The following is a 17,281-nucleotide window of genomic DNA, read 5'->3' as shown; positions in this document are numbered from 1 at the left end:
TTCGGTCACATTCTTTTGTCTTTTACTCAGCATTTTGCTTGCTTTGTTACATGTTTGCACAGTTGCCATATTATTTTAACACATAAGCTCAGGAACTGAGAGACGAGGGGTAGCCCTTTTCAACCAGCAAAAGAAACCTGAGAAGTTGACATGGTCAGTCTGGAAGAACCTGGGAAGCTGCAGCAACTTTAAAGACCAAAATCTGCGTCGTCTCCCCCCTATCAGGACTCACAGGTTGGCGATGCTGTTATGCGTAAAAAATTGGAAGGCGCTTAAAGTGTCTGGTGACAACGCTCATTCCCCATTGTTCACATTTCCACACGGAGGTACTTCTATTGCTTAGTGTGTCTCCCCTGGCCTCTCCAACCCCTTTAGGGGCTGAGGAACAATTTGCCAGATTGGACGGGCATCGTGGCTCACGCCAGCCCTCCCTGTCTTAGAGCCAGCTTGCCCAGTGCGGCCTGCGGCACCCAAGGGGAGGCCTCTGCTTGTCCAGTGCTGCCTGTGACCAGACAGGCAAGCATGTCTCACGCTGGGTGGGGTAGCAGCAGGACTAAAGCTACTTTCTCTGGCCATAATGGTAATAAACGTGATACTTGAGCTCCAATTCTTGGATTCTGTAGCTACCTTTCAATTTATCCTGAACTTGGGAAGAAGGGTGAAATACTTGGGCCATCCCAAATCCCAAGAGTACGAGTAAATGCCACACGAGAGGAATTAGCGTGTACGAAATGGAGCTAGGAGACCAGGGTACAGGAGGAGCACAGCTTTGAAGCCAGCCCGGGTCTGAAACCTAGCTGTGTGAATTTGCCCACGCATCAACACCCTGGGCTCACATTCCTCGTCTGAAAAATGGCACTGGTCACGAGCCTTGGTTGCACACGACCAGGCTTGGTTGAGCTGACAAGGAATTTATGAAAGGGGGTGAGACCTGTCTCCGGCCCCAATATCTGATAAGGCTGGGGATCTCTCAGTGCTTTGCAGCCGGGAGCAAGGCCCGTGCCCAAGCCCTGGGCAAGTAGAGCGCTTCCGGCTGGCCGCGGTGCACCTGCTCCCGCCTTCCCCCCATCTCCTGCGCCCAGAAGCCGCGCGGCGGGCTCTAATTGGTGGGGCTGATGTCACGTGACGTGCCTCTGCACGGGATGCTGGGAAGTAACATGGCTCCCGCCTCCGGGCAGGCCCTTTGGATATCAAACGTGGGGGGTTCTTCTGATGGAGAAACCGGCGACGCTGGATGGTCGAAAGGGAGGGCGGGTGTCCACCACACTCCCTCTCAAGAGGGCCTGAGAAGATGAGAGACGATGGCTCTGGATTTTAGGGAGCAGCACTTTTCTTTCCAGGTGCCTCCCGCTGCCCTCTCCTCCTCCGTGGCTCCCTGGGTCCCGTAAGATCGTGCCCCACCACCCAACTGTCCTCTAGGGGAGGTGACAAAGGCTGCAGTGAATGAGCTGGAGGAAGAGAAACACCTTTATTAGAACAGTGTGGACACAAGAAGGAGGAAGGGCGTGAGAGCACAAGAGGTGAGATCCAGGGAGCCAGAGCCTTCCCCGGTGCCCCTGCAGGGGGCCGAGCAGAGACCGGCTGGCACGCCCTGGCCATGCACCAGTAAGGCCCTGCTCTCGCTTGGGAGGCAGGAGGCCTGGGGCTCCACGGAGACAGGCGATAAGCCACCAGGTTTCACCGATCCATGCTGTCATCCGTCGGGCTGGAGAAACAGGTCTGTAGCAGCTTTTCACAGAACTCCAGCTCCTCCTGGATGGGGGTGAGGGTGGGGGTGGGGGGACAAGAGGCGGAGTCCTGAGTGGAGAGGCCCATCCCTGCTTCGGGGTCTCTGCCCTCCCACTGCCTGCCCCAGAAGTCTCCCAGGGTCCTCAGATCTCAGCGGAGATCCATGCCAGCGGGATCCGTCATTCTCCCCTGTGCCCGGACCACTGACCTAGAACCAGGGGCCGCGCAGCCTCCATCAAACCCCACTGGTGAGTCCTCCCCTCAGCTCCTTGCGCCCTAACTCCCAGGTACCACCGACCCCTACTAATCACCACTTAAAACTAAAACCCCTTCCACAGGTACAAACACCACTGAAAGACTGGACTGTATGAACCTGAAAGCGTTCTGCTTGGCACAAAGATGCCAGAAACAAAAAGGAAAGAAAAACAACAGTTTGGGGTGAAAAATATTTGCAACTCGTCTGAAAGGGCTAACATATTTAATGCTTCAAGAGCTTTAAAATAAATCGATTATAAAAACCACCACCCCTTAGGGGCGCCTGGGTGGCTCAGTCGGTTAAGCGTCCGACTTCGGCTCAGGTCACGATCTCGCGGTCCGTGAGTTCGAGCCCCGCGTCGGGCTCTGGGCTGATGGCTCAGAGCCTGGAGCCTGTTTCTGATTGTGTCTCCCTCTCTCTCTGACCCTCCCCCGTTCATGCTCTGTCTCTCTCTGTCTCAAAAATAAATAAACGTTAAAAAAATTAAACAAAAAAAAAACCCACCACCCTGTACACGAATGGGCACAGGATACGAATGAACAGTTCATGAGAAAGGAAAGCTGTCTGACGTGACTCACTGCAGAAACGCAAATGTAAACCGGTCTGGAATACTACTTTTCGCGAATCGGCTTGGAAAAAGACCAAACGGCTTAAGGGACCCTTGGGTGCCCTCATCAACTGGTTCCCCCCTTATAGAGAGCAATTTGGCAATAGCTAACAAAACGGCCCCTAACCCTGTACCTTCACTTGAACCTACCTTAACCTGGCCGCTTTTCCCTCTCTGGAAATTGTCCTATAGCCATATTCATGCATATTAAGTAACAGGTAAAAAGGTTATTCCTTTAGCAGAGTGGTAGCAACAACCAGCATGTCCGTTAACAGGGGTCATGGTGCGGAAGAAGCGACCTACCTTGCAGCTCTCAAAGGAAACAGGAAAAAGCCAGGGCCGCCAACACACAACACACTCCTCCTGCACCCCTCCCTGAGACGTTATGAAAGGGAATGAGGCAGGGAACAGAAGAGTGGTGAGGACAGGTCGGTTGTGCACAAAAGGGGCACAGGAAGAGGAGAATTTACACGCACCTTTGCTCGTGTGCATAGACCATCTGAGGAAGGGCGCACACAGAACTGGGGGAGGCACTGGGTGGTTAAAGACAAGGGCAGCGGGGAGACTTTTCACTGCTTACCCTCCTATGCAGCTTCGCTTTTGAACCACATGACTACAGGACCTTTTTGCAAGAAAGCATTCATGAAATTTAACTCTTAAATTTACCTACAAAAGAGGACTAAGTCATGACAGAATCACCTGACGGGATATCATGCCAACTGCGTCATTCAATTATGCTGAAATTAAAGCAGACCTCTAAGTATCTGGAAAGATTTCCAAGACAGACACACAGACACAGAAGAAGGCCCATGTGAAAATGGAGGCAGAAACCGGACCGGCACATCCACAAGCCAAAGATTGCCAGCAACTACTAGCAGCTGGAAGCGGAAGGATTATTCCCCTAGAACCTTCAGAGGGAGCACGGCCCTGCCGACACCTTGCCTTCAGACTTCTAGTCCCCAGAACGGCGAGAGCATACCTCCCTGCATTAAGCCACCCAGTCTGTGGTACTGTTAGAGCAGCCGTAGGAAACTGATATGGCACCAGATCTAACGCATCACTGCCCCGTCTTCTCTGCCCCCTCACGTTTTTTCCGTCAGTGTACTTGTAACCTCCTGATGTCATACTATCCGTGTTAAATCACACATATACAAACACTGCATGTATTATGCATGCACATATACACGCACACACAAGGTATACATGTACTTGTAAATATGTATTTCTGCGTGTCTGCATGTTTATCACCCCTGAGCCCCCGTGAGAGCGAAGGCTGTACCCTTTTGCTCCTCCCCAAACCCCCAGCGCCCAGATCAGGGCCTGGCACATGGCTGAGCTGCCCCCGACAAAGGGAGGCAAGGAAGAATGAAGGTTTCCACAGGTGTATCCATATGTCTGAGCTTCTCACGTCGCACACTTCAAGTAAGTGGCTTATTACATGACACTTATACCTCAATAGAACTGTTAAGCGGGGCGCCTGGGTGGCTCAGTCGGTTGAGCGTCCGACTTCAGCTCAGCTCATGACCTCACGGCTCATGAGTTCGAGACCCTCATCGGACTCTGTGCTGACAGGTCAGAGCCTGGAGCCTGCTTCTGAGTCTGTGTCTCCCCCTCTCCCTCTGCCCCTCCCCTGCTTATGCTCTGTCTCCTCTCAAAAATAAATAAATGTTAAAAATTAAAACCAAATAGAGCTAACAGACTTTTTTTTTTTGGAACAAAAAAAAAAAAGGCAAAAGGAGTGGTGGTCAGTTCATAGGAGACCTGTCTCACCAGGAGGGTCCTCACCAGTAGGCCGTGGTATCACCTACTGATAGGCTCAGGGATCGAATGCAACAACTAAAGCACTCCCCAGCTGGAAGTGAGCCCAGGCTGGGTTGGGGCTCCGTGGACCCCACGATCCGTGGGCACATGTTTCCACGTGTTCCTGTGATGAGGTCGGGGCAAGCCCCTAGGAGTGGACACTGTACCTCTCCTGGTCATCCCTGCTCCTCACTCCCAGCACCTCTGTGAACTCTCGACAGTGTCACAGAGGAACGGACTCAGCCAAACAGTTGTCCCTGGAGTGTGACACGTTTAATTATCAGCTAAATCACTTAAATAATTAAACAACTGTACGAATATTTAATTAGTTGCTCTTTATCACTTATTTGTTCCTGATTAATTATCTGAGTTATCACTTGTTACTTATTACCTAATTAAATACATGAGTTACTTATCTCGTTTCTTATTCAATTATCTCATTGGTTGCTACTTATCAGACTTGTTATTTAGCAATCTAATAAAGATTAATTGTTAAAACTCTGACAGGATGTAAATAACTATACGATTTGGCCATAAGTAAATGACTGCTAACTAACCCCTTACGGCACCCCGGGCTCCCATTCGCCCGTGCAGCAGCGCTAGCTCAGAGCACGAGGCACGTGGCAAGAGACACAGGAAGGACGCAGCAGGTGCCGCAGCCACGCCCGCGGGCCGTACCTGGTACTCCTCGTGCTGCTGTAGCAGCTGGACGCGGTGACGGAGCAGCTCCTCCAGGCCCAGCTCGGGCTCCCGGCACTCCCGCACGCCCTGGGGGAAGTCTGTCACCAGGCTGCGGGGACAGGAGAGCAATCCTTGGGACCCCGCTCTACACAGGCCCGCCCCGGCGCTGCTCCCACAGGAGCCCGGGCAAGACAGTTCCCCACGCTGGGCCTCAGTTTCCCCATCCGGATGCAGACCTCACGCCGTCCCCACGCCACCCCAGGGACTACGATGAGACTGGTACAAAACAAGGCACCTGGCACAGAGCCTGGCCTGGAGCCCGCTCGGCACACGGGAGCCGCCACCTGCGTGACGGGCTGCTCCCCGTGTCCTCTCGTGCAGACACTAATCTGCCAGTACCGTGTGTGGGGGGAGCGGGGTAAGCCTCTGCCCCTCCTCCCAGGCTGCCGTGTCAGCCCCTACAAGTGAGGAAACTACTGCTCAGGGAGGGCCAGCACAATGATGCCTGCCCCCTCTGTGGGAAAGGCCCAAGCTCCTGAATCCCATCAGGGAGGAGGCTGGTGGGCGGGAGCCCAGCGGTGCCAGCCCGGGAGGTTGGGGGGGGGGGCGCCTGGCACAGGCCTCGCCCTCTCAGAGGCCCCAGCATACCTGCACAGGGCTCCAAGCACATGCTCATGGAAGGGGCTGTGTTCTGTCCGGATCAGGGCCACCAGCTGCTGGACCATCCCCATGGAGCACAGGGTCCCTGGGGGAAGGGTCTTGGGGGTCAGAGGGGCAGTCCACACCCCTCCCCCCCCCACACCACCCACCCTCCCTTTGGGACCATCCCTGGGCCCCCTGCCCTGGCTGCCCCACCTTTGTGTTCGGGGTGGCCCACCAGCAGGTTCTGCAGCAGGAACGCCGACTTGACCTTGAGCTTCTGCACCTGCTGCTGCATGGCCCGCATCAACACGGAGAAGCCGTCCAGGCGCAGGAACTGCAGCAGCCCAGCCTCCTGCTCCCGGACCAGGCCTGGGGGGAGACAAGCGGGGGGAGGAACCTCGAGGTCACAGTCACCACCATCACCAGAATCCTCACCACCGTCACCACCATCAACATCAACTTCTAGGGTCCCGCGCTTCATAAGCATTATTTTTTTTTTAGGTATTTCTTTTTACTGAGAGATGATTAACATAAGCTATTAGAAGACAACACTGACCCACCTCTTCCCCATCCTGCTCTGGCTCTCGGGACCTCTGGGGAACTGAGTCTCTCTGTCCACCCTTTGTGGCCAAGCCACCCAAGGTCTGCCTGTCCATCTGTCTCCCCAGTTTTGCAGGTGACTCTCCAGATGCCACCTCCTCCAGGACTCTTTCCCGCACCCTTGCCACAATCCCTTTCTTCCTAGCCTCCCTGTTCTTCTCCCGGGGCCACTGTGACATACTAAATACATACTTGGTCTCTGCCCCCTTTCCTGACACCAACGTCTCAAAACCCTTGGAAGTTTCTGGGTGATAGGAGCATCTTTTGTTCTAATGAGGTGACTCTGGGTGGACTACTGGATGGGGTTTACTTATCAGAAAGACCAACCCATGATTAGAAACTTGGAAACTTCCAGCCCCACCTCCCATCCTCCAGAAAGGAGAGAGGGACTAGAAGTGAAATCAATGATCCATCACGCCTACGTGAGAAAGCCTCCATAAAAATCCCTCGGGGCGCCTGGGTGGCTCAGTCGGTTAAGTGTCTGACTCCTGATTACGGCTCAGGTCATGATCTCACAATTCATGAGTTTTAGACCCAAGTCGGGCTCTGCGCTGACAGTGTGGAGGCTGCTTGGGATTCTCTCTCTCTCTCTCTCTCTCTCTCTCTCTCTCTCTCTCTCTGCCCCTCCCCCTGCTTGTGCTTTTTAAGTTTGTGCGGGGGTTTCTACAACTTAAAAAAATCCCTAAACTGTGGGGTTCAGAGAGCCTCTGGGTTAGTGAATTCAGGAGGATGGCACACCCCAACTCCTTAGGGGCAGAAGCTCCTGTCCTCAGGACCCTTCTAGACCTCGTCCCATGTCCCTCTTCATCTGGATGTTCATCTGTATCCTTTGTCACATCCTTTATAATAAGTCATTAAACATAGGTATTTCCTTGAGCTCTGTGAGCTATTCTGGCAAGTTATCGAGGCCGAGGAGGGGCGTCATGGGAACCACCAATACGTAGCCAGTAACGAAGAAGTAAGGGACGCCCAAACTCTCCACTGGTGTCTGAAGCAGGGCAGTCTCGTAGAGCTGGGCCCTTAGCCTGTGGGAGGTGTGCCGTCTGTGGGTAGCTAGTGTCCGAATGGAACTGTCCAACACCCCGCTGGTGTCCTGCAAGTTGGAAACCTGGTTGTTGTAGAAACCCCCGCACACACGTTTGGTATCACGAGTGTTGTGAGGGGAGGGAACAGGTTCTCCTCCAACTTCCAAGAGTTAAATGCAGAGCGGCCACAGGACCCCGCGCGCCCGCGCCCAGGCGTGCGCACCCGAGAGCGATGAAGACACGCGTCCGCTCAAAACCTTGCCCACATGGTCCACGGTGGGACCGTTCACACAGCCAAAGGTAGAAACCACCTGCCATGTGAGTGATGAAGGAATAAACAGAACGTAGTCCATTCACGAATGACGTACTATTCAGCCACACAAGCGAACGAGGCGGTGGTATGTGCTATAAATGCAGACGCGCCTGGAGAACGACGCTCAGTGAAAGAAGCCAGATGCAAAAGGCCATGCGGTGTATGACTTCTGCCACATGTCCGGGGCAGGCAAGCAGTAAGCAGGCTGCTGGGTGGCTGCCAGGGGCCAGAGGAAAGGGGGCGCAGAGGGGCCGCTAACAGGCGTGGGGCTTCTCTTGGGAGCGATGGAAATGTTCTGGAGTTCGACAGCGGTGACGGTTGCACAGCCTTGAGAATACACTAAACTGTGCACTTCAAAGGGATGATGGGGGGTCTGGGTGGCTCAGTCGGTTAAGCATCTGACTTCGGCTCAGGTCATGATCTCACAGTTCACAGGTTCGAGCCCCAAGTCAGGCTCTGCGCTTGACAGCTCAGAGCCTGCTTCTCATCCTCTGCCTCCCTCTCTCTCTTTGTCTCTCAAAAATAAATAAACATTAAAACTGTTTTAAAAATAAACAAAAGGATGAATTCTATAGCCTGTGAATTTCATCCCAACAAAACTTATTCAAAAAAAAAAAAAAAAAGACAGAAAGAAACCGTCAAATGGGGGCCTCCAGCATGGCGCACACATAGACGGGGGCCCAGTGCATGGTGGAGAGCACTGCCTGGGCTCCCCCCGCGCACCTGCACATCCTTGCAGGGCGCCTGGGTTGTCACTTAGGCTACCTGACCTGGTCTGTCCCTGACGCAGATTCAGTCTCCCTACCTCCGACGGTGTGTGTGCGGGCTAACCAAGCTAATGCTCGCCCAGGCTTGGCGTGGGGCCTGGCACACAGAGAGTGCCCCACAGGTGTCGGCATCAGCCCCATCCAGGCACCTGTTCCCCAGGAGGCAGCGTGAGTGAGAGCCACTGGTATCTCTAATGGGTGGAGGCCACCCTCTCAGGCAAGGACGGCCCCCTCCTCACGACAAGGAAGGGCAACAGAGACTGACGACTGACGTGTTGAGCAGCATTCCCGTGGCACTAGGGTCTGGCTCTCTGAGTGACAGGGGGTTGGCAAGCTCACCACCCAGTCCTGGCACCCAGCACAGAGTCTCAACGGGTAATGGGCATAACTGAACGTTCAGGTCCCCCTCCACCTGCCCCCAGGCAGATCCCAGCAGGATCTGTGCGCCTCCCCGCAGCCCCCCGACACTCACAGGAGATGGCGAACAGGGCCTTCACGCGCACCAAGTCAGAGGAGTCCCGGTCGAGAAGCCGCAGCAACTTGCGCAGGGCGCCCAGGCCCAGCACCTGCTCCTGGATGGCCGCCACGTTCTGGCTGCAGGTGCCGATGAGCTGTGCCGCCCGCCACCGCAGCCCCGCGGGCCCTGCCTCCAGGTACCGGCCTACCAGCAGGTGCATGCCTGACAGCTGGCAGAAGTCTGTGCCAGAGAGAGGGGAGACGAGAGTTCAGGTGCTAGGGGCTGAGCTGTGCCCTCCCCCCCAACATTCGTATGCTGAAGCCCCGAGTGTCTAAGGATGTAACGTATGGGGAAACAGGGCCTTTTAAGAAATCACCCAGGTAGAGTGAGATCATCAGGGTGGGTGCTAATCTGGTACGACCAGTGTCCTTATAAGAGATCAGGACACAGACATGCACACAGGGAAGACCACGTGTGGACACGGGGAGAAGGCGGCCACCTGCAAACCAAGGAGACCCGAGCCCAGGAGAAACTGACCCTGCCCACACCTGGATCTCAGACTTCCAGTCTCCAGAGGTGTGAGGCGACACAAGTCTATTCAAGCCTCCCATTCTGTGGTGCTTTGTTACTGCCACCCTCACAAGTTAATACTCCAGGTGAGGCTGGAGGGTGAGGCTGCCTCCCAGGGGAGCCTGCTTCAAGTGCGGGCTTCCTCCCGGCACCCAACTAGGCATCCCTCCGAGGTCTCAAAAATGTCAGCGTTTCTCTTCCCGTAAGTGGCCTGAGGTGATCTCTGAAAATGGTTCGCTATTCACTTGACCCGGGGAAAACCCGACAAAATCATGCAAATCAAGAGGTTCAAATCTTCGTGTTCACTCTAAGAACACACGGGAAACTGCCCAGGCCATTAAGAATCGGGGCGCCTGGGTGGCACAGTCGGTTAAGCGTCCGACTTCAGCCAGGTCACGATCTCGCGGTCCGTGAGTTCAAGCCCCGCGTCGGGCTCTGGGCTGATGGCTCAGAGCCTGGAGCCTGTTTCTGGTTCTGCGTCTCCCTCTCTCTCTGCCCCTCCCCCGTTCATGCTCTGTCTCTCTCTGTCCCAAAAATAAATAAAAACGTTGAAAAAAAAAAAAAAAAAAGAATGCATATCCGAAAGGCCACCAAGTATCTGAAAGATGTCACTTTGCAGAAGCAATGTGTGCCATTCTGACGCTACAATGGTGGAGTTGGTAGGTGTGCCCAGGCCAAACAGTGGGGCTGGACACAGGGTCGGTGGCCCAAAAAGAGTGCCGAATTTTTACTGCACGTGCTTAAAAATGCAGAGAGCAATGCTGAACGTAAGGGTTTAGATGTAGATTCTCTGGTCATTGAGCACATCCAGGTGAACAAAGCCCCCAAAATGCGGCGTAGAACTTACAGGGCTCATGGTCGGATTAGCCCATGCATGAGCTCTCCCTGCCACACTGAGATGATCCTTACTGAAAAAGAGCAGGTTGTTCCTAAACCAGAAGAGGAGGTTGCACAGAAGAAAAAGATATCCCAGAAGAAAGTGAAGAAACAAAAACTTATGGCCCGGGAGTAAATTCTGCATGAAATACATGCAAATAAAAGTAAAAACAGAAAAAAAAAATGTCAGCGTTTGGGGGCTTAGGGTCCCAGGCTGCAGCCCACTGAATTCCGGTACTGACCCCCAGTCTCCCTGTGGGAGTACCTCATACTAGACCAGGGCTCGGCAAACTACGGCCCAGCACCCGTTCTTATAAATAAAGTGGTCTCAGCGAGCTTGGTGGTTCCTCGAGGAGTCAAACGCAGCGTTGTCATGTGACCACTCCTACATAAAGACCCAAAACCGCGGAAAGCACAGACTCAAACAGACACTTGCGCCAGTGTTCACGAGGGCAGTATTCTCATAAGCAATGGGGCAATGACCCCGATGTGCGTTAACTGATGAATGGATAAGCAAACCCGTGACCTATCCACACAATAGGTTGCTCCAGAGAGGAATAAAGTTCCAGTTACAGGCTCCCACATGGAAAACCCTTGAAAACGTCCACTCGGAGGCCACATATCCTATGATCCCATCGACGTGAAACGGCCAGAAAAGACAAATCCACACCCTCAATGACTATATTATGCCCCCGCGACTGAAGGTAGAATGTCCTCCTCCTACCAGCTCCTTGGCATTTAGAACAAAACCCCAGCACCCAGCGTCCCCTCCCACCTCCCGCCCTTCGCTCACTCCATTCTGGCCTGTTGGCCCTACTGCTGTTCCTGCACGTCCCAGGTATGTTCCCACCTCAGGGCCTTTGCACTGGCCATACCCCATTAGCTTTTTCCAGAGCTAATCTCATAACTCACTCCACCGCTTCAGGTCTCTGACCAAATGGCACCCCTCGGGGAGACCCTCTCTGACCGTCCTGCCCCGAACCACCTCCTCACTCATGTTCCGGGGAGTGACAGTGCACACGCAAGAGACTAGGGAGAAATGACCAGTTTGGGAGGATATCGGGGAGGCAGACGTGCCGCCGGGCTGGTGGGGTGAGAGAAGGTCCCCTCCTGATGACAAGGGGACCAGGCAGGAAGAGACAGGGCAGTCACATCTGGGACCAGACTAGAGAGGGAGAGGCTGGAGGCCGGGAGGGTAGGGGAGAGGCCGACAGTGTGATCCCCGAAAGGAAGGACAGGGGCTAAGACACAGAGGGACCCGGGGCTGCAGAGGAGGGAAGAGACAGAGGGGAGACCAGGGAGAAGGGGCAGGACCCTGGAGGCGGGGGTGGGCAGCCCGGGGCGTACCTGCAGCATTGTCCATGTTCTCACACAGGTCGGCCAGCAGCTCCAGGGCCCCCTCACGCTCCTGCTGGTCAGCGGCCAGTTCGGCCTCCCCAGCCAAGGAGGGTGTAGGCTGGGACAGCACGCGGAGGCAGTTCTTCATCTGCTCCACCTCCTCCCGCTGGCCCCGGAAGGCGGCGGACATGGCCTCCTGCAGCCACTGACGCCTCTGGGGCGCGAGACCGGGCAGGAGGGTGGGGAAAGAAGCAACCCTCTGTCAGTAATTCGTTCACGCCTAACAGTTGTTGCTAATAACGGCCAACATTCGGGAGCTGACTGCTCCTTCAATCAACAGGTTTCCGTTGAGCATCTTTTCTATTCACAACTTTCTAGACACGAGATTTACGGAGAGAGTGGCAACGGGGTGGGAAAGAAGGGACTCCTAGGTCTCTGTCCTGAGCAACTAGAAGGAGATGGGGAAAACGGGAGGGGAAGCGGGTATGGAACACGAGGAGTGGAGATTAGAGCTCATTTTTCAACGTGTTCAGCTTGAGAGATCTATTACACACCCAAGGCGAAATGCTGGAGCTCAGAGAGGAGGTCCAGCCTAGACCTGGCTTTCCCAACCTGGCTCTACCAACACTCTGAGCTGGATGGTTCTGTTGGGGGTGGGTACACTGGACGATGTTGAGCGGCAAGCAGCTGCCCTGGTTTCTACCTACTAGATGCCAGCAGCCCACCCCCTGCCCCGAGTCGAACAACTAAACATGTCTCCGCTGGTTGTCAAATGTCCGCAGAGAGATAATATCAGAACCACCGGTCTAGAGATATAAATTTGAGAGTGGTCAGGGGGAAGTCTCAACACAACATGAGTTCACAAAGGAAGTGAGCACAGGGAGGTAAGAGGAGAGCCCTGGGGTACGCATTCATTCAGAGGCTGGAGAATGAGGAAGAACCAGCAGAGGAGAGGGAAGGAGAGCCAGTGAGTAAGGATAAAACCAGGACACTGTTGTTCTAGAAAACAAATGAAGAAAGAGATTAAGGAGATGGGTAGGAATCAAATGCTGCCTATTAGGTCAAGTAAGATGACAGCTGAGAGCTGGCCACTGATTTCTTGTTGTTGTTTTTTTTTCCCACCAGGTCTGTTAGTGCTCATATGCGGGCTCTGTAGTCACAAGTCCTGGATGAATTTGGGCAAGATGTTAATCCTTCTGTGCCTAATCCTACCTCATTGTCCTAAACGTTCAATGACATCACTGGATTAGCACAATATTTTGTATACTATAATCACCATCGGCCACTAAACATCACATCTAACCAGTATTGCTAACTAATCTCCAAGACAACCCTCCCAGGTGAGTATCGCTATCCCCACTTCACAGATGAGAAAACCGAGGCCCAGAAAGGCTGTGACTTGCCCAAGGTCACAGTGTCGGCCACCCACAAAGCCTAACGTCAAACCTAAGTGCCTGTCCCCAGAGCCTGCACTCTTGATGAGAACAGCCTGCTGTCTTCAGGAACACTGCCCGGCGCTGTGTGGACCCCTACTTAAACGGGAACCTCAGAAATACCCTATGAAATGCTGTTATTCTTAGCGTCATCATCAACTTGCAAATAAAGAACCTGCTGCTCAGAGAGGTGAAGTGCCATACCCAAGGTCACACAGCTGGATACTGCCGAAACCAGGTCTGCCCGGCTCCCTTTCCCTTCTCACCACAAAGCTACAGTGCAACTCTGCACCTCGACGGGATGCTGGGATCCAGGGATCTGCCCTCGCAGGCACTTCTGAGATCTGACCTCCAGTCTACCATAACCCCACCTGGCACAAACACAGCCGCTATGCCCTCACACCTGGACTCCCGCCCCTGCCCAGGACGCACTTCCCGAGAGATTTCTGTCCCACCTACCCCCTCTCCCCACCTCCGGGATCCCCACCCTTTACCTCTTCACTCATGGGCTCTGGAGGGGGCTCTGGTTCCTGAGAGCCCGCCGTGATAGCCATCTGCAGCAGACCTTGGAGGTTTCGCGGGGGCGGAGGATGGCTCGAGTTCCCGGCCGAGGAGCCGCCGCCCCCTGAGGAGCAACCCTGGGAGGCCGGGGGCAGCGCCAGGGGGAGGCGGCTGCCCCCAGAGCCTTGGTCCGCCATGGGCTGTTTGTGAAGGGAAGAATGTGTCTGGGAGAGCGGGTGGCCACCGCTGAGGTAGCTCTGGCGTCCCGTCGGGTCGACTCCTGGGGGTCTGCTGAGAAGGCGGCGTTTTAGGGGAGCTGGGCGCCCGCCCATGACCCCAAACCACTCTGCCCGCACCCACCATAGCCACAGCCCTCTTTCCTTCCTGCAGACCCACAGGACCCTTCCCCAAAGTCACACGCCCCTCCTTCCTCCCTCGCAACAGGCCCCACCCACTCCAACTAGCAACCTAGCAACCCCCTCCCCCATCGCCCCTAAGTGCGTTCCCGTCTCTTAGCAACCCCACTGCCCTGCCTCCTTGGCAACAAGCCCCCCCTTTGGACGCCTTAGCAACAAATCCCCTCTCCTTCCTCTCCAAAGAAAGGAGCCAGAGCGAGACGGACCTCCCTAACCCAAGACTCACCTCCCCGGGCTGTGAGTCGCCGCCGCTACTAAAGACAGAGTCGCCCGCACCTGACTCTGCTGGGCGCCGCCATCTTGACCGGAAATGCGCCAAACTCGCCCGGAAGTTCCCGGCGCACCCTCCCAACCTTGATCCAGGAGGCTTTCCCGGCTCTTAAGCCCTTCCCACCTGGCCGGATAAGGCGGCCGGCCCCGCCCCCCGCTTCATGCTCAGCCTAAGCTCCGCCCCGACCCAGATCTCGCCCCTTAGGAGCCGCGTCCCCTAGTCCTCCTTGCAAGCTCCACCCCTGCCGTGGCTTCGCCCCGCCCACAGTGTAGCTCCGCCCACACCGATGTTCTCGCCCCGCCCTGCCACCTCACGCTCCGCCCCTGTTCTGGGCCTTTCGGCTTCTCCCAGCTTGACTCCACCCCTCCCCTGAGCCCCGCCGCGTGCCGGTGAGCGGGCCGCTCCCCGTTAGGCCCCACCCCCTACTTGCAGGTTGTGCAGGTCCCTCACCCTAGGGCCTTTTCCCCTGCACCTGGACACCTGCTGCATCTTTTACTGGAGCCCTAGGTTCTCACCCCTAATATTTGATGTAAGCAGCCTTTGGCCCATTCCACCCCGCTCCTGGCCTCAGTTTCCCCAGTCGTCAAAGGGGGCTCCCTCGTTCCCACTGCAGCGCCTGCGGACACCTATTATCACCCAGCCTCTCCCTCTTGGAATCGTCCCTGGGTCCTGCCAGGTGCACGGGACGAGGGGATTCCTGAAGGCCGCAGCCAAAGCAAAATGCTCGGACTAGGTGGTTCGGGAGGCTTGCCGGTTCTGTGCGCCGTGTGTGGGGCCCGGGTCTGGGAATATGCCTGGTCTGTAGAGCTATTTGCCTCGAGCTGGGCTTAACTCCTGGTTCTAGTCTTCCATTAGGGGCCCCGCCCTGCCCCGCTAGGAGAAGGTTGTACTCAGCTCAGGTGGCGGCCACAGTCGCACACGGATTGCACATCCTGCTGCGCCAGGAGTGTGCGAGGTTGTATTGGGGACAGAATTGGAGAGACAACGTAAAAGCCCTGGGCTCCCGCGGGCGGTGTTTGTAGCACTGAGCAAAATAGCTATCAGGGGTCTGGGCTCCTACCGCCACCCTCACGCCCTGTACCCTATTGTATGTGTTTCTATTGCTGCCTTTAACAAATTATGAAAGAAGCGCCTGGGTGCCTCAGTCGGTTAAGCATGGATTCTTCAATTCGTGTGATGGGGCCCTTCGGGGGTCCCTGCGTCAAGCGCTGCATAGGGCTCTGCGCTGACAGTGATGGAGTCTGCTTGGGATTCTCTCTCTCCCTTTCTTTCTGCCCTTCCCCCACTCACGCTCTTTCTCTCTCTCAAAAAAAAATAAACAAATAAACATTTAAAAAATAAATTGCGAAAAATTTGGTGGCTTAAAACAACACAGATTTATTATCTTACAGTTCTGGTGGTCTGAAGTCCAAAATGGTTCTCACTCAGTTAGAATCAAGGTAGCAGCAGGACTGTGTTCCTTCTCGAGGGTCTAGGAGAAAATCTGCTGCCTGCCTTTTCTGTCTTCCAGAGACCACCCGCATTCCTTGGATTGTGGCTACATCACATTGGCTTCTGCTGTCTTGGTCCCATCTCCTCTGACTCTGACCGTCCCCTGCCACCCTTTCACAAGGATCCTTGCGATCACCTACAGGGCCCACCCAGATAACCAGGATCATCTGCCCATCTCCAGATCTTCAACTCAGTCACATCTGCGAAGTCTCTTTTGCTACATAAGGTGACATAGGCCCAGGTTCTGGGAAATTAGGATGTGGGCATCTCTGGGGGCTGTTATTCAGCCTACCATCCTTACATACACCCATGTACAAGTCGACTTATATTATTTACAATACGTTATTATGCATGGTACCATACAACCTATGTAAATACAATGTGTAATTATACATAACACTGTGTATGTTAATATACGTATAATATAATGCTGGCCTGCAGGAAAACTCCCCAGGTACCCTACAAAAGCCATAGTCCTTATGATGACCTTATGAGTAGGGTGATCATACAATTTTCAATGCATAGCGAGACTTCAGAGTGCAAACAGACCTCATTAATAATTACAGAATACCAAATAATGATGGTGATGACGATAATTACAGAATACCAGGCATATGGTCACCCTGCTTCTAATAGGGTCCTATATGATCTGCCTCCTCACCTCATTTTCTGTCTCTCCCCCTCTCTTGCTCCTCCAGCCACACTGACCCTTCGAGGTTCCCACCATGCACCGTAGGGCCTTTGCACTCGCTGTCCGCTGCGTGGAAGGTACTTTGTCCACACAGCTCTGACCTTCATTTTCCTTCAGCGTTCCCTCACTGGAGAAGTCTTTCTTGGCACCGCTTAAAAAATCCTACTCCACCCAACAAACACTTCCTGCACCCCTCATCTGCTCCTCGGCACTTGTCTCCAGAGACTTGACTGTCAAAACATACACTTCGCTTATCTTGTTTATCACCTGCCGTGTCCACTGCCGTGGAAGCTGCACGGGGCAAAGATCTTTGTTGGTGTGGTTCCCTGGTGTCCCCTCACCATGTGGACAGGGCCAGCATTCAGATTTGGTGTTAAATAAAGGTTTACAGAATGAAGGCAGTTGTCTAGGAGACTAGAAGCTCTTGGGTCCACTTTATAGGGGACTTGGGGACTAAACGGGTGTCTAAGACCTTTGGGTACCTGATACAGGAGTCCTGGATTATGTGGAGATCTACCTGAGCACAGATCCGTGGACGTGCTATAGTGGGCATGTAGAATTGTATGGAGGCCCACATGAAGATTGAGGGGACCCTATGGTGGGCACAAAGAATACTCAGGGGTCTCAAAACATACACAGGGACCTGAGGGGGTTCTGGAAGTTTCTTTGTGGAGTACTGAGGATCCTAAAAGGGGGAATAGAACCAAGAAAATCTGAGAAGGTGCACCTGGGCTGTGGGTGGATATGGGGCCCTGATACTAGAGGGAGAAGGAGGCCTGGGTGGGCAGGCTTGGGGGCCTGGTTCGGCAACCCCCAAA

The 17,281-nt window shown here is 54.4% G+C and overlaps 1 protein-coding gene and 1 pseudogene across 3 annotated transcripts; one reads left to right on the top strand and one right to left on the bottom strand.

Annotated features, from left to right (window-relative positions):
* Positions 1-1,444: 1,444 nt before the first annotated feature.
* On the bottom strand, positions 1,445-14,423 carry HSPBP1 (HSPA (Hsp70) binding protein 1). 3 transcript variants are annotated; one of them, XM_043598298.1, is made up of 8 exons: positions 14,237-14,423; positions 13,588-13,885; positions 11,670-11,874; positions 8,892-9,116; positions 5,928-6,083; positions 5,721-5,817; positions 5,070-5,181; positions 1,445-1,752 (listed from the first exon to the last, which is right to left on the bottom strand). In XM_043598298.1, exons 2-8 carry the CDS (start codon positions 13,789-13,791, stop codon positions 1,678-1,680), a joined length of 1,074 nt encoding a protein of 357 aa, XP_043454233.1. In that variant the 5' UTR covers positions 13,792-13,885; positions 14,237-14,423; the 3' UTR covers positions 1,445-1,677. The 3 variants fall into 3 exon arrangements, with proteins under 3 accessions (XP_043454233.1, XP_043454232.1, XP_043454231.1); XM_043598297.1 differs by having other exon boundaries at positions 13,588-13,882; positions 14,237-14,422; XM_043598296.1 differs by lacking the exon at positions 14,237-14,423 and having other exon boundaries at positions 13,588-13,941.
* LOC122493739 lies at positions 9,676-10,506 on the top strand (annotated as a pseudogene).
* Positions 14,424-17,281: the final 2,858 nt, after the last annotated feature.

The sequence above is a fragment of the Prionailurus bengalensis genome, chromosome E2 (assembly GCF_016509475.1).
Source record: "Prionailurus bengalensis isolate Pbe53 chromosome E2, Fcat_Pben_1.1_paternal_pri, whole genome shotgun sequence".
NCBI classification, from domain to species: domain Eukaryota; kingdom Metazoa; phylum Chordata; class Mammalia; order Carnivora; family Felidae; genus Prionailurus; species Prionailurus bengalensis.
The sequence above is the reverse complement of the archived record's forward strand: the minus strand, read 5'-3'. Positions and strand labels throughout refer to the sequence as shown.